This window comes from Lathyrus oleraceus, chromosome 5, assembly GCF_024323335.1.
Source record: "Lathyrus oleraceus cultivar Zhongwan6 chromosome 5, CAAS_Psat_ZW6_1.0, whole genome shotgun sequence".
Lineage (NCBI taxonomy): Eukaryota > Viridiplantae > Streptophyta > Magnoliopsida > Fabales > Fabaceae > Lathyrus > Lathyrus oleraceus.
The window spans coordinates 600,057,636-600,071,934 of NC_066583.1; the positions used below are offsets into that span (position 1 = coordinate 600,057,636).

At 35.5% G+C, this 14,299-nt stretch overlaps 1 protein-coding gene across 2 annotated transcripts; it reads left to right on the forward strand.

The window, feature by feature from the left end:
• Window positions 1–4,457: 4,457 nt before the first annotated feature.
• Window positions 4,458–7,425, forward strand: LOC127083417 (uncharacterized). Of its 2 annotated transcripts, XM_051023728.1 has the most exons (7): window positions 4,458–4,575; window positions 4,673–4,715; window positions 4,806–4,938; window positions 5,099–5,202; window positions 5,292–5,463; window positions 5,698–5,835; window positions 5,937–7,425. In XM_051023728.1, exons 2-7 carry the CDS (start codon window positions 4,675–4,677, stop codon window positions 7,128–7,130), a joined length of 1,782 nt encoding a protein of 593 aa, XP_050879685.1. In that variant the 5' UTR covers window positions 4,458–4,575; window positions 4,673–4,674; the 3' UTR covers window positions 7,131–7,425. The 2 variants fall into 2 exon arrangements, with proteins under 2 accessions (XP_050879685.1, XP_050879684.1); XM_051023727.1 differs by lacking the exon at window positions 4,458–4,575 and having other exon boundaries at window positions 4,585–4,715.
• The last annotated feature ends 6,874 nt before the right edge of the window (window positions 7,426–14,299 follow it).

The window sequence follows — 14,299 nt, forward strand, 5'->3', positions numbered from 1 at the left end:
GCACAAGACTCAAATCATATGAGTCGAGCCACCTACAAAACCAAGAGGTTAGACAATGATATTCAAGCAAGCTCAATCAAAAGAAATTGATCTCAATGGTCATTTGGTGTTCAACCTGAAAACATAAGCTCAACAGTGAGTAACAGGACCACTAGGACAAGCCTAGGGTCAAAAGAGAATGAGAAAGTCAAAACAGCAAAGGGCAAGCATCCAAAATCATGTTCAAACAATCAAGAAACAAACCAATTGGGTTCACATTCATATCAATCATCATCATCATTTCATGAACAATTTAGGTCAAAGTGTTGCAAACAGAAGCCCATAGAAGTCAACAGCAAGACTTAACTCAAAAGCAATCTTGAACATTTCCAAAAATCACCAAATAAATCATGATCAATCACAACCCACAGCATGGTAAGCATGTCAAATTTCATCTCATTTGGACAAGTGGAAGGCAGTCAATGAAAATCAGAAAGTCAAAGCAATTTTGAACATGCTCAAAGAAGTCAACCAAACATGCATCAACTTGAAAAATTCATAAATCAGAGATGGCATATGATAAATGAATGGGACTAAAATCATGGCAAAGCTTAAGATGTCTAGTAATCACATATCAAATTTCAAGTCCATCTAATAAAGTATGAGAATTTCACAAATGAAATGGGAACATGTGTCACAAAAAGTCAACATAAGACCAAACAGGGGAGAAAATCCCAAACAATTAGGAAATGCCATAAATAATTCCAAGAAAATTCACATGTAAACTAGACATCCAAGAGTAGGTTCATGCAAAAATTCACATCAATTGGAGGTCAAGAAGCATGGTATCAAAAATCATGAAGTTGCACATCAATGGTGTGACACAAATTGTCACACCCTAATTCAAAAAATCATATCTCACAAACCAGCAATGATAAATTCACAAACTCTACACCAAAATCACCATGAGTGTGTCTAGTTTAAGCACAAAAAATTGGGAGCCATTGGATAAAGTATCACCATTTCACAAATGTTTTGGCAAAGTGTACAAAATATGCATACATGTCACAAACCCTAGCACCAATTAAAATTTATCCGTGCAAAAATTCTGAAAAAATCATGATAAAAAACTAGAGATCCAGATGAACACAATGCAAAAATTCCCATGAAATTTGGGTTTAAAATGATGAACTTATGATTTTTGTAAGTTAGGCATGGTAAGTGAAATAAACATTACAAAATAAGGTGAATTAAATAATAATTAAAGGATTAATTGAAAAATGAAAGAGCAAAAGACCACTGTGCCCTTCGCTGAGTATGAAACTCAGCGTTTCATTAAAAGGGGGGTCAGCGCCCCGGTCAAACAAGGCACGCGCCAGTCACACACTGCCTGGCCCACTTCCAATGGCCAATCACGAATCACCTTCCTCATGCAAACTAAAACCCTAACGTGCTACAGTAACGCGAAGGAAAAGAAAAAAATCTGGGCAGCTTCTTCATACACGAACCCAGGTCAAGAACAAAATTCTTGGAACTCAAAATCAAGCACACCAATCCATAGTTCCTACTTCATACATCACGAATTCAAGTACCAATCACAACAAAACGCCATGGCCAGCATGAATCGAAGTAAACAGGTTTGGCATCACAAACATAAATCAAAGCTATCTCAACCAAATCTCAACGAAAATCAAAAATAAAAGGTCCAGGGTGTTCATGGCAGTGAGATGTACACAAACCAACATATCATTTCATGAATTTCGAAAATGAGTTTCTAACCTTCGATCTATGGCAGAACTGGGATGATGGCCGTTGAGCTATGAGATGCGTAAACAGAGGTTCCAAAGAGTTCCAGTTGAAGAATGGATGAAAGGAAATGGATCAATGGCGCTCCAATTTCTTCTAATCATGAACTGTCATGAGTGAGTCTTTAATGAGAACAGATTCGAAAAGGCTTTACAGTCATGAAAATAAGCTTGCAATGAACTCCATAATGATGGCATATGATGTTGCAAACAAGGCAGGTCGTGCTCTTTGAGGCTTCTTCAAGAAAACTTCCAAAGTGCAAAAATGAAGGATGGATAGAAAAATGGTTTTCTCTTCTGTATGGCAGGCTGCTACTAGGGTTTGTAAATGACAGAAAATGATCTTTTAATTCTCTGTTTGAAGGTACAAATCAAGGTCCATGAAAATGTGGGATGTAGTTGTTGAAAAATGTACTTTTGGCCAATTTTCAAGCAAGTAGGTGATGGCTATGTGTACTGCACGAAAATGAGCTTGCAACAAGTCTCAAATGACATTTCAGAACATGTTTGGATGGTAGAATTGGTTAGAAATGATTAATTTAAAACTTCACTTTTTCACCTCACTTAAAATCAATTCATGCAAGTCCAAAAATGCCATTTTGATTGGTGAAGTTTTGGTACATGAAAGTTACATTTTTGGAAAGAGGGGATCAAATGTGACTTGTAGGAAAAAACCCCACCAAAATTGGCCAAATGGTTTGGGAGATATGGCCTTTCGAAGTTCAAAAATTTCTGAAAACGATTCGATCATAACTTGCCAACCATACATGGGAATTGAGAGTTCTTGGACTTTTTGGAAATGGGAGAACAAGATCTTCAACTTTCATGTTGGGCAAAAATTCATTTGAAGCTTGCATCATGATGTAAGTTTGAGGATCAAGACTTTCCATTTTTGGCAGGTTTCAATTACAGGTCCAGTTTCCATTTTTGGAAATTTCTGATCTGGCTTCAAATTCTTCCATGATGGTGTTTGACATGATATATGAAGACTATATGGACATGAATGAGACCTCCCAAACCAATTTCCATCATCAAATCACTGATTAAATGGACAGTTGACCAACAGTTGACTTTTAGGGTTTCTGGCAAACTGTGCATTGACTGATGACTTCTGAACATCCAATCCTTGACCGAAACACTTCAAATGGATCCCCAAGTCATGTGAACATGTTGGACCAACCCTAGGGCCTTGGCTCAATGGAATTTGTACTTGCTTGCTTGACTGACTGATCTCCTGACCAGTTTGACCTAATTTCTTGATTGGCTTGCACTTGAGGCAAATGGGACAATGCAATGCTATGCAGTGGACCATGTTATGCTATGACCTAATATGAGAATGTATGTACAATGATAGGTGCAAATTTGAGGTGCTACATAAATCATTCAAGACTGCATGCCCTTGTTATGTATCAAACTGCATATGTTCATTGTTAACTTGCACTGGTTCAACTTCATCCTCGTCTTCAATTTGCATATGCTATATTTATTCAACTTCATTGATACATTTTGAGCTTCACCACAGAATGGTTCATCCTGATCTCATTCAAGATATATCAATTACGGCTCAAACATATTCATTGCATTCCTTTTTAGTGCAGATAATTGAGTCATCTATAATATGCTCATCATATATATCAAAAGATTTAAACGCGTTGAGATATTCAACAAATTTAACTACATCAACATCATTGTTGAGAGGTCGAAGACCACAATCAAATGAAAATTTTGGATAATAATACCACGTATATTTAATGTTTAAATATCCTAATTCGTTAATTACTTTAATAGTCTTGGTATATGACATTCAATATATATATCCCAACTTTTCTTATTCATTTCATCCACTTTTCCACGTATATAGCTTGACAAGGTAATTAAGCAAAGTCAATTTACCTTGACTTGCCTGTACGACACACTATGTAATAAGTTACATGTGAATATATATCTAATTTGGTAATTCATGTGAATGAAAACAATAAGTTACATGCGAATATATATCCAATTTAAAATTTTGAATTTTATATTGTTGGTTTTTAATTTTTTTGAAATAAATTAAAGTTAAAGAAATAAATATAAATGTCATATAAAATAAGAGGACACAGTTGACAGTGTTCACGAGGTCTAATTGTGTCGACAATTAAAAAAAACACATCTCACTTTATTTGACCTAAAATGAAAAAGAAAACCAAAATTATTTAAAATAAAATTTAGGGATTGATTTCTTAAATGGATTAAAGTAGAAATCAAAACTATAATTTAGCCTTAAAATATAATAAAATGATAAAAACAAATATATTGGTAAAATAGTAATTATGTTAATAATTAAAGTTAATAATTAATATTATATAATTAAAGTTAATAATTAATATTATATAATTATGTTTGAAATAAATAAAATAGTAAAAAACAAATATATTAAATTAAATTCATAAATAATAAAATAATACAAATAAAAACAATAATAAATAAATATTAAAATACATACACACAATTTGATTCGATATTATTTTAAAAAATAAATCTAAAATTTGATCTAATTCAAACAAACTTTATAATAATACATCGTGGTAATTAATTCGTGGTATATTGTACTAAGTAATAATGGTCATCGTGGACACAAACATGAACAATTACAATTGAAAAAGCAATATGCAAAATTGACATGTGTCCTTAAAACTTGCAACGAAGAAGAATTGTGTGTGGAGTAGTTATTTTATTTGAACGAGAAACAAAGACCACACAAACCACTCTTTTCTACACCAAACAAGCACGACCGAATACTCTATTCCTGGTTGTTCATCTTCTTCCTTCTCCAACTTTTTCTCATCACATCATTTTACTCTTTCTGTCTCCAAAACTGACTCATCTTTAACTCTCTTCTTTTTTAGATATGTTTGAGATTTTGTTCGGTTGGTCCAAAGCTTCAAAATGGTAACTATACTACTACTCCTACTCATGCATGTTATATCATTTCATTTTTATGAGGTGTTGATACTTGATAATGATTGTCTTGTTTTACAGTAAAAAGGCTATTAAGAAAGCATGTTACAGAATCAAATTTCTCAAGAACAAGAGACAAACAATAGTTAAGCAACTACGAAATGATTTGGCTGAGTTAATACAAAGTGGTCATGAAGAAATTGCTCTTAATCGGGTAATTTATTGATATATTTTTTTTTATATCAGAACCTTTCTTGATGGAAACTTCACAATGCTTTCATTTAATACATAACAATTACTACCTTGTTTCACAAGTCACAATCATATGCATGCTATTGTTATGAAATTTATATGAGTATATATATTTATTTCAGGTCGAGCAGTTAATAAAAGATGAAAGCTTGGCAGATGCATATGAATTGTTAGAAAAATTCTGTAAATTTATTCTATCACAGTTCTCCTATATTCGAAGGCACAAGTAAAATTTCTTCCTACGGCCCTACAATTCTTTTTAATGATAGCTAATGTGATTTTGTTGAATACATTTTTTGAACTTCTCAAAATCAGGGACTGTCCAAATGATATAAAAATAGCAATTTCTAGTCTTATATATGCATCTGCAAGATGTGGGGAAATTCCGGAGCTTTCTGATATCAGGAAATTGTTTGGAAAACGATATGGAGAGAAATTTGCAAAGGCCGCGGTTGAGTTATTTCCTGGAAATCTTGTTAACATGCAGGTACTATTTTTTTTCACTTACTTCATAAAGTAGTATATACTATATAGCACCGACTTTTAGATTGAAGCAATGTCTGGTGTCTTATATTTATCATTTCGACACGACACTTTTGTTTTATAAAATTATTACAAGTGTTGATGTGTTAGTGTTAGTATTTATGTTTGTGTTTCATAGATAAAATAATTTGACATTTGTTAACGATGTATACATACTCATGAAACATAAAAATTACAGTTAGCAGAGAACTTATCAGAAACATATGTGGCCGAGGATTTGAAGTACGCAATGGTGAACAAAATTGCTAGAGATAATAACTGTCTTCAACAAAATGTTTTAGCCATAGAATATTACCCTGATTGGCAACAAGTGCAGGTTCGTTTTTCGAAACTATAGTCATTGTAATAATATTCATGAACTTATGATCTTATATTATTAGTAAGTAGTAGCAAATAATGTTTTATGTTTTTGTGCAGCATATAGAAAACAAAGGGTATGAACTAGTGGAAAATGATCACAAAATAAATGCCTCAATTTCAGAATCTAAAGTCCATCCTTCTGAGATTGATGAGATAGAAAGAGATGTCAAATGTGACTCTTGCAATAGTACTCTTCCCAAATCAACATTTGCGGTTGATTCTTCTGCTATAATGTCGATTGTTCCGCAATATCCTCAATATATTCTGAGCTATCCTATGCAAGATAAATTCGAGAAAATAGTTGAGGTAGGTTTTCCTAAGCTACTTTCTTCGGAAATGGTAGATTATGTTGAAGAGGTTGAGGAGTATCAATTTTCATTACCAAAATACGCTGCCTGCCACAACGAAATGCTATTCGAGTACAATTCTTCATGTCTTTCTGGTAGAGAAAAAACTCAATATGGATTTGATGAAAGCGATATAGATCAAGACGAATCGATGTGTGAGTCGTTAAGCACGATGACCTCAAGAAGGAGCAAAAGAGCACCTAGAAAAAGATCAAAAAGAAGACCATCCTCCATAAAAAATGTAGGCATTATTGATATTGGATACATGGTTTATTATCAAAAGCCATGCAGAAATCAGAAGAATGTTAGTGTTGATGACAACACAAAAGATCAGAAGAAACTGATGCTACCTAGGCGGAAAAATTTACAATCAGGTCAGTCTAGGCTTGAAGAGTCACCGTGCCTCGAACAGGATAATCTGAGTGAAGATAGCACAAGGAGAATAAATTTCAACAGAAAAATAAAAGGATGCAGCTTGGACAAACCTTGTTATTATTACCTTTATGACAACAAAGACTCTCTGGAAACTCAACCTTTGATAGAAGCTATGCCACATGTTGAACAAGATTGTATGCATGATGAATGTTGTCATTGTAGACCATTTTGTGAGGTTGGTAATAACGCAAACAGTGAAACAAAACAAGAGATTATTGCCAGCTTCAGTGTTTCAGATCCAAAGATTAATGGTTCTTTAACCAGAACTGAAAACGAAGTTCTATATTCAAGGGCCATGACAATGCCGCAGGAGAGACACAGAAAGGGAAAAGATATGTTAAGGACATATTCATGTCAACAATATCCAAATCATGTTCATCCTAAATTGCCAGATTATGAGGACATAGCTGTCAAGTTCACTGCTCTTAAGAGAAACCACCTACAAAATAAAGACTACCTTAGAAAGTAGAGAGGCATATACACAAGATTAATTAGCATAGCATAGGCCTATTAACATTTTAATTATGTTGATTTTTTTTAATTACACTGGATATGAATATGCTGACATAACTATATAATTTTTTTCAAATGGATTCCCTTGAGTGTGAGATCCGATGGAAAAAGACAAGCAGGGAAAGATAGAAGAATCCTTCATTTCGCTAACAATATATCCTGAAGATGTTTTTTTTTTCAAATTGATCGAAGCATCTTTGATCAATTTTAATTTGTTGTACCAGCTTATTTCTATGGAAGAAGAAGTTGATTGCGTCCCCTTAATAAAAAAAATTGATTCAAGGGTGAGAAAACATTCAAATAGTAGGTTTTTGAGATTTTTTAGATGTAATTTCTTAGTTATTACTCTCTCCCCCTTGGTCCCATACTCAATGATTTAATTCATCATTTTATTTAGATTAAAAAAAAATTGATATTTTTATTAAAAATTATTATTATATTGGAAATGATAAAAATAATATTAATTAGAGGGTAAAATTTAAAAATGTGAATTGAAAATTAAAATGGATCATTCATTATAAAAACATGTTTTTATTCTAAACATATCACACATTATAAGAGAGAGGGAGTATTTTGTAACTAATTTCGAGTATGTTTGCCCATTTGGACATTAAATTCCTAACATTAATCTATGATATTTTGACTACAAAATAGTAGGTTTAAAATATTTTAAATATTGTCTATTTATAGATAAAAATTTGTTCCTCGACCACATCTCAATTTAAATAAATAAACTGTTGTGAATTGATATCGTCAAAAACAAATCAAACTATAAGATAAAAATTCAGTTCCTTCAATAAACACAAGAAACCCTATTAGATTTTACAAAAGAGAGAGAGAAGAAGGAGGAAGAAGAAGAAAATTAGAAGTTGATTAAATTTTTTTTACTATTCACTTACTCAATAAGGGTTCAAAGATTACAAGTGAATACTGAGAAATTAATATCTCTCGACAAACTGAGAGAACTAGCTTATTTATAGACTACTAAGTTAACTTGAGTAACAAGCAAACTTAAACAATCGGGCTTAATACAAGGCCCGATTTGACATACTAACTTAAAATACAAATTAGCATATTTCGACAACATGCTTGAATAGACTTCGACTACAACATACATAACTCCTGCCGAAATATCAAGTTATCCATGTCAAGATTAGAGTTAGATCCAACTTTTCACAAATGTCCACCTTGGAACAAACGCTACAAACATTAAGGAAACAAACTAGCTTTCTTCATGCAGCTTTATCAACTGCATACAGTGCAAAAACTTACAGATTGGCAATGTCTTGGTGATCATATATATCTGCAGCATTGTCTTTAATCGAAACCTTCAGCGCCTGAACTTCTCCATGCTCGATTATCTCTCTAATGAAATGCGGCCTCGCATCGATGTGTTTGATTCGCTCATGATAGGTTGAACTCTTCTACATGTGTATTACACTTTGACTATCACATTTAACAATGATAACTTGGCCTTAAAGTTTCAGCTCCTTAGCAAAACCTTCAAGCCACAATGCTTCTTTAACAGCTACAGTGAGGAAATATAATATGCTTCGGTGGTTGATAAGGCGACAACCTTATGAAGTTTCGTTTTCCAACTAATTGTTGTGTCAGACATAATGAACACATATCAAGAAATAAATTTTCTGGAATTCATACATCCTACATAATCATAGTCGACAAATCCTTCGATTTCGACTTTATTGTCATCACCAAAGGCTCCACCATACACAAGTACTTTGTTCAGAGACCCATGTATGTACCTTAGAATCCATTTTAATGCTTGTCAGTACGCCTTCCCAGGATTGACCATAGACCTACTTACAAGCCTCACTCTGTATGCTATGTTTGGCCTCGTACATACCATAACATACTTCAAAGAACATACTATACTAGAATATGAAATTTTATTCATATAGGCTCTTTTGAGTTCAGTACTAGGGCTTTGAGTCGAACTCAGCTTGAACTGAGAATTAGTTAGTGTTACAACAGGCTTCGAATTCGAAATGCCAAACTTGTAGAGAATCTTCTTCAGGTATGTGTCTTGAGATAAGCATAATCTTGACTGCTTTCTATCTCTCTGGATGTCAATCCCAAGAATCCTGGAGACAACTTTCAGATCCTTCATGACGAACTCCTTATCGAGTTCAACCTTCACCTTCGTAACATCTTCGACATTGTTACTTGCTATGAGAATGTCATCCACATAAAGCAACAAAATAACAAGTGAACTTCCAGGTCGAAATCTGAAGTAAACATAGTGATTGAACTGACTCATAGTGAAACCTATGTGTGTCATAAACTTGTCGAATCTCCTATTCCATTATCAAGGAGATTGTTTTAGGCCATGTATCAATCTATTCAGCTTGCACACATAATCTTCCTTTTCCTTTTCTGCATAACCTTCAGGTTGCCTCATCAGGATTGTTTCATCTAGATCACCATACAGGAAGGCAATTTTCACATCCATATGTTCAAGTTCTAGGTCGAACTTCACCACCATAGAAAGAAACATTTGAATCGATTTATGCTTTACAATAGGTGAGAACACATCATTAAAGTCGGCATTGTCTTTATAAGTGAACCCCCTAGCAATAAACCTGACCTTAAAATGCTTCGACATCACTTCCTTGATTTCTTCCTTAACCTTGAAGTTCCGCTTACAACTAACTAACCTGGCCCCTGCAGGTTTCTCGATCAGTTCCCAAGTGTTGTTATCATGAAGAGATTCCATCTCATCATCCATAGCTTTCATCAATTCGGTCTTATTTTGACTCTTCACAACTTCCTTGTAATCTCTAGGTTCTTCATCAAGGACCGCACTTGTAGAGATTAAGGTGAATGCTATGAGATATGCATAACAAGATCTCTAAGGTGGTTTGATTACTCTTCTCGACCTGTCTCTTGCCAACAGGTAGTCATTATCAGTCTCTTCATCTTCAAAAATAACTTATGTTTTTTCTTCGAATTCATCTATGTTATGCCATTCAATATCAACATGCTTCACCTTAACAAGAATCTCTCCCTGTTCCAGCTCTTCTTCAGAGATCTCTGCATTTCGACCAGCACCATCAGTTTTCTTGAATACCATTTCTGCTACATTGAAATTTATATCTCAGCTTGTGATACACCTCCTATAACCTGGCTCTATGCACCACAGCCTATAAGCTTTGACTCCTTCAGGGTATCCAAGAAACATACATCTCAGAGCTCTAGGTTCGATCGTGTCTTGCCTAATGTGAGTATAAGCTAAGCAGACAAATACTCTAAGTCTGTCGAGACTATGTGGATGTTTCGACCATACTTCTTCATGTGTCTTCATCCCTAGAATAGTCGAACGACACCTATTTGTCATGTATGTTATAGTCGCAACAGCCTCGACCCAGAACGCCTTCTTTAATCCATCACTAACCATCATACATCTAACCCTTTTTAAAATGGTTCGATTAAACCTTTAAGCAAAATAATTTTATTGGGGAGTACCTGCAGTAGTTATGTGCCTTACAATACTATACGCAACACAATAGCTATCGAAGGCCTCATTGCAAAATTCAAGACCATTGTAAGCCCCCAACCTCTTGACCTTCCTTTCAGTTTGGTTTTTTATCAGAGTCTTCCAACTTTTGAAATTTTCAAAAGTTTCATCCTTAGTATTCTAGATGAATACCCATAACTTTCTAGAGTAATCATCAACTATGAATAGAAAATAGGTTGCACCTGAGTGTGAAGGATTCCTTGCAGACCCTCAAAGATCAGCATGAATATTATAAAGGGATCCATGTGTTATTTGTTTACCTTTGTTAAACTTCACCCTACAGGATTTACCATATACACAAGGTTCATAAAACTCCAGTTTTTCAACCTTGTCTCCTTACAACAGATTTTGTTGTGACAATTGACGAGGCCTCTTTCAATGATATAGCCATAACTTTCTGGAGTAATCATCAACTATGAATAGAAAATACTTTGCACCTGAGTGTGAAGGATTCCTTGTAGACCCTCAAAGATCAACATGAATATTATCAAGGGATCCATGTGTTATTTGTTTACCTTTGTTAAACTTCACCCTATAGGATTTACCATATACACAAGGTTCATAAAACTCCAGTTTTTCGACCTTGTCTCCTTACAACAGATTTTGTTATGACAATTCGACGAGGCCTCTTTCAATGACATGACCAAGTCTCTTACGCCAAAAATTAATTTTTGACACAGGTTTTGTGGATGTTGTAACGCCCCAGATTATTTTCAGGATTATCGACTGACCCCACAAACAAACACGAGTCTTTTCAACATACTTTGTCCTCACTCACACGTTTTCCGAGAAACTTCCCAGAAGGTCACCCATCCAAATACTACTTCAAGTCAAGCACGCTTACCTATTGAGCTCTTATCTGTTAGGCTACCGAAAAAAAGATGTATCTTGTTGGTATATGTAGTACCAATTAATCCTTATAAACCTTCCTTCAAACATGCAGTCACATACCTGCACAATCTCAGGATCTCTCTTATTCCGATGTGAATTCGATTTTTTCCCTAGAAGCTGCTAGAAGTGTCTCATTGGTATGCCTCATGCAGCGATAACCACTCCCTCGCCCTCAGGTGTAACATGTAATCACTCTTTGGCCTCTCTGGCCTTGGGTGTTACATGCCCACCAACTTTTGCTTGGTTCGTCCCCGAACCACATCGTACTGGGAGTGGTCTGCCTTTGATACCATTTGTAACGCCTCAGACTGCTTTCAGGATCATTGACTGACCCCACAAACCAACACGGGTCGTTTCAGCATGTTTTGTCCTCACTCGCACACTTTCCTGGAAACTTTCCAGAATGTCACCCATCCAAATACTACTCCAAGTCAAGCATGCTTAACTATGAAGTTCTTATTTGTTAGGCTAATGAAAATAAGATGCATCTTGTTGGTATAGGTAGTACCAATTAATCATTATAAGTCTTCCTTCAACTATGCAGTCCCATACCTGCACAATCTCAGGATCCCTCTTATTCCGATGTGAATTTGTTTTTCCTTAGCTTCATCACCCTTAGGTTTACATGTAACCACTATATGCCCTCTTCGGCCTCGAGTGTTACATGTCCACCAGCTTCCGCTTAGTTCGTCCCCAAACAACATCGTATTGGGAGAGGTCTGCTCTGATACCATTTGTAACGCCCTAGACTATTTTCAGGATTATCGACTGACCCCACAAACCAACATGGATCTTTTCAGCATACTTTGTCCTCACTCACACGCTTTCTAAGAAACTTCCCAGAAGGACACCCATCCAAATACTATTCCAAGTCAAGCACACTTAACTATGGGGTTCTTATTTGTTAGGCTACCGAAAAGAAGATGCATCTTGTTGGTATAGGTAGTACCAATTAATCCTTATAAGTCTTCCTTAAACCATGCAGCCACATACCTGCACAGCCTCAAGATCCCTCTCATTCCGATGTGAACTCGTTTTTTTCCTAGAAGCTTATAGGAGTGTCTCATTGTCATGCCTCGTGCACCTAAAACCACTCTCTCGCCCTCGGGTGTAACATGTAACCACTCTTTGGCCTCTCTGGCCTCGGGTGTTACATGCCCATCAGCTTCCGCTTGGTTCGTCCCCAAACCAAATCGTACTGGAAGAGCTATGGCTCTGATACCATTTGTAACGCCCTAGACTATTTTCAGGATTATCGACTGACCCCACAAACCAACACGGGTCTTTTCATCATACTTTGTCCTCACTCACATGTTTTCCGAGAAATTTCCCAGAAGGTTACCCATCCAAATACTACTCCAAGTCAAACATGCTTAACTATGGAGTTCTTATATGTTAGGCTAATGAAAACAAGATTCATCTTTTTTTCATTAGCCTAACAGATAATAACTCCATAGTTAAGCATGCTTGACTTGAAGTAGTATTTGGATGAGTGACCTTCTAGGAAGTTTCCCAGAAAGCGTGTGAGTAAGGATAAAACATGCTGAAAAGACTCGTGTTGGTTTGTGGGGTCAGTCGGTAATCCTGAAAACAGTCTGAGGCGTTACAGATGTGACATATGTTAAACCACTTACAACCTCAGCCTCAAGGATATACAAGCCTTGTTTCTTCACGCCTCTCAAGACTTCCTTCAACCCCTTCATTACCCTTAGGATGCTTTGATCTCCTTTGAAAACATATTCTTTCTTGTCGAATTCACCAAGAGAAATCAAATTCCTCTTAAGATTACGTACATACCTAAACTCGGTTAATAGCCTTATTGACTCATCATGAAGCTTGAATTTCACAGATCTAATACCTGCAATTTTGCATCTTTGTTGTTTCCCATCAACACTGATCCTTCATCTGGATCACATAATTCCTCAAAAACATCCTTGTTTTGAGTCATGTTCCAAGTACAACTTGAATCCGTAATCCACTCCTTGGTAGAGTCGCTGCTTGAAACCACCAAGACATCAGATGATTCATAACCATCTTGCACAATGGTTGCATTACCATTATCCTTTCCACCGTGATTATTTAGTCGACCAAGGCCTACTTTTCGTGTATGGCCTTCCTTCTTACAATGATAACACTTAATAGCAGGAGCATTACCATCATAAGAATTTTGTAGAATTTTGCCTTTCTTCTTCTCAAACCTACCATCTTTCTTCTAGAATTTTCCTTTAACGGACAATCCTTCGCCTACTGAATATTATTTATGCTCATTTCATTCGTTCAAATCCTTATAGTACAAGGTTGATTGAAGATCCTCAAAGGTCAACGAAGATCTTCCATACAAGAAAGTGGCAGTAACACTTGCTCTTCATCATCAATTTGTACCTTAATATTTTCAAGGTCAAGAATCAACTTGTTGAACATATCGAGTTGCTCATCCAAGGCTTTGTCTTCACTCATATTGAATGAATACAAAGCTTGCTTCAGGTAGAGGAGATTGACCAACGATTTGGTCATGTACAAACCTTCAAGTTTTTTCCACACACCAGCTGCAGCTTTCTTCTTTGAGGCTTGCTGGAGAACCTTATCGCCAAGGCTCAGTATAATGGAGATGTGGGATTTTTCAATCATCGTTGTGCTCTCCTTCTCCGATAGGGTAACATCCATCTTATTTGCTTCTTTAAACTCTTCTAGCAAACTCT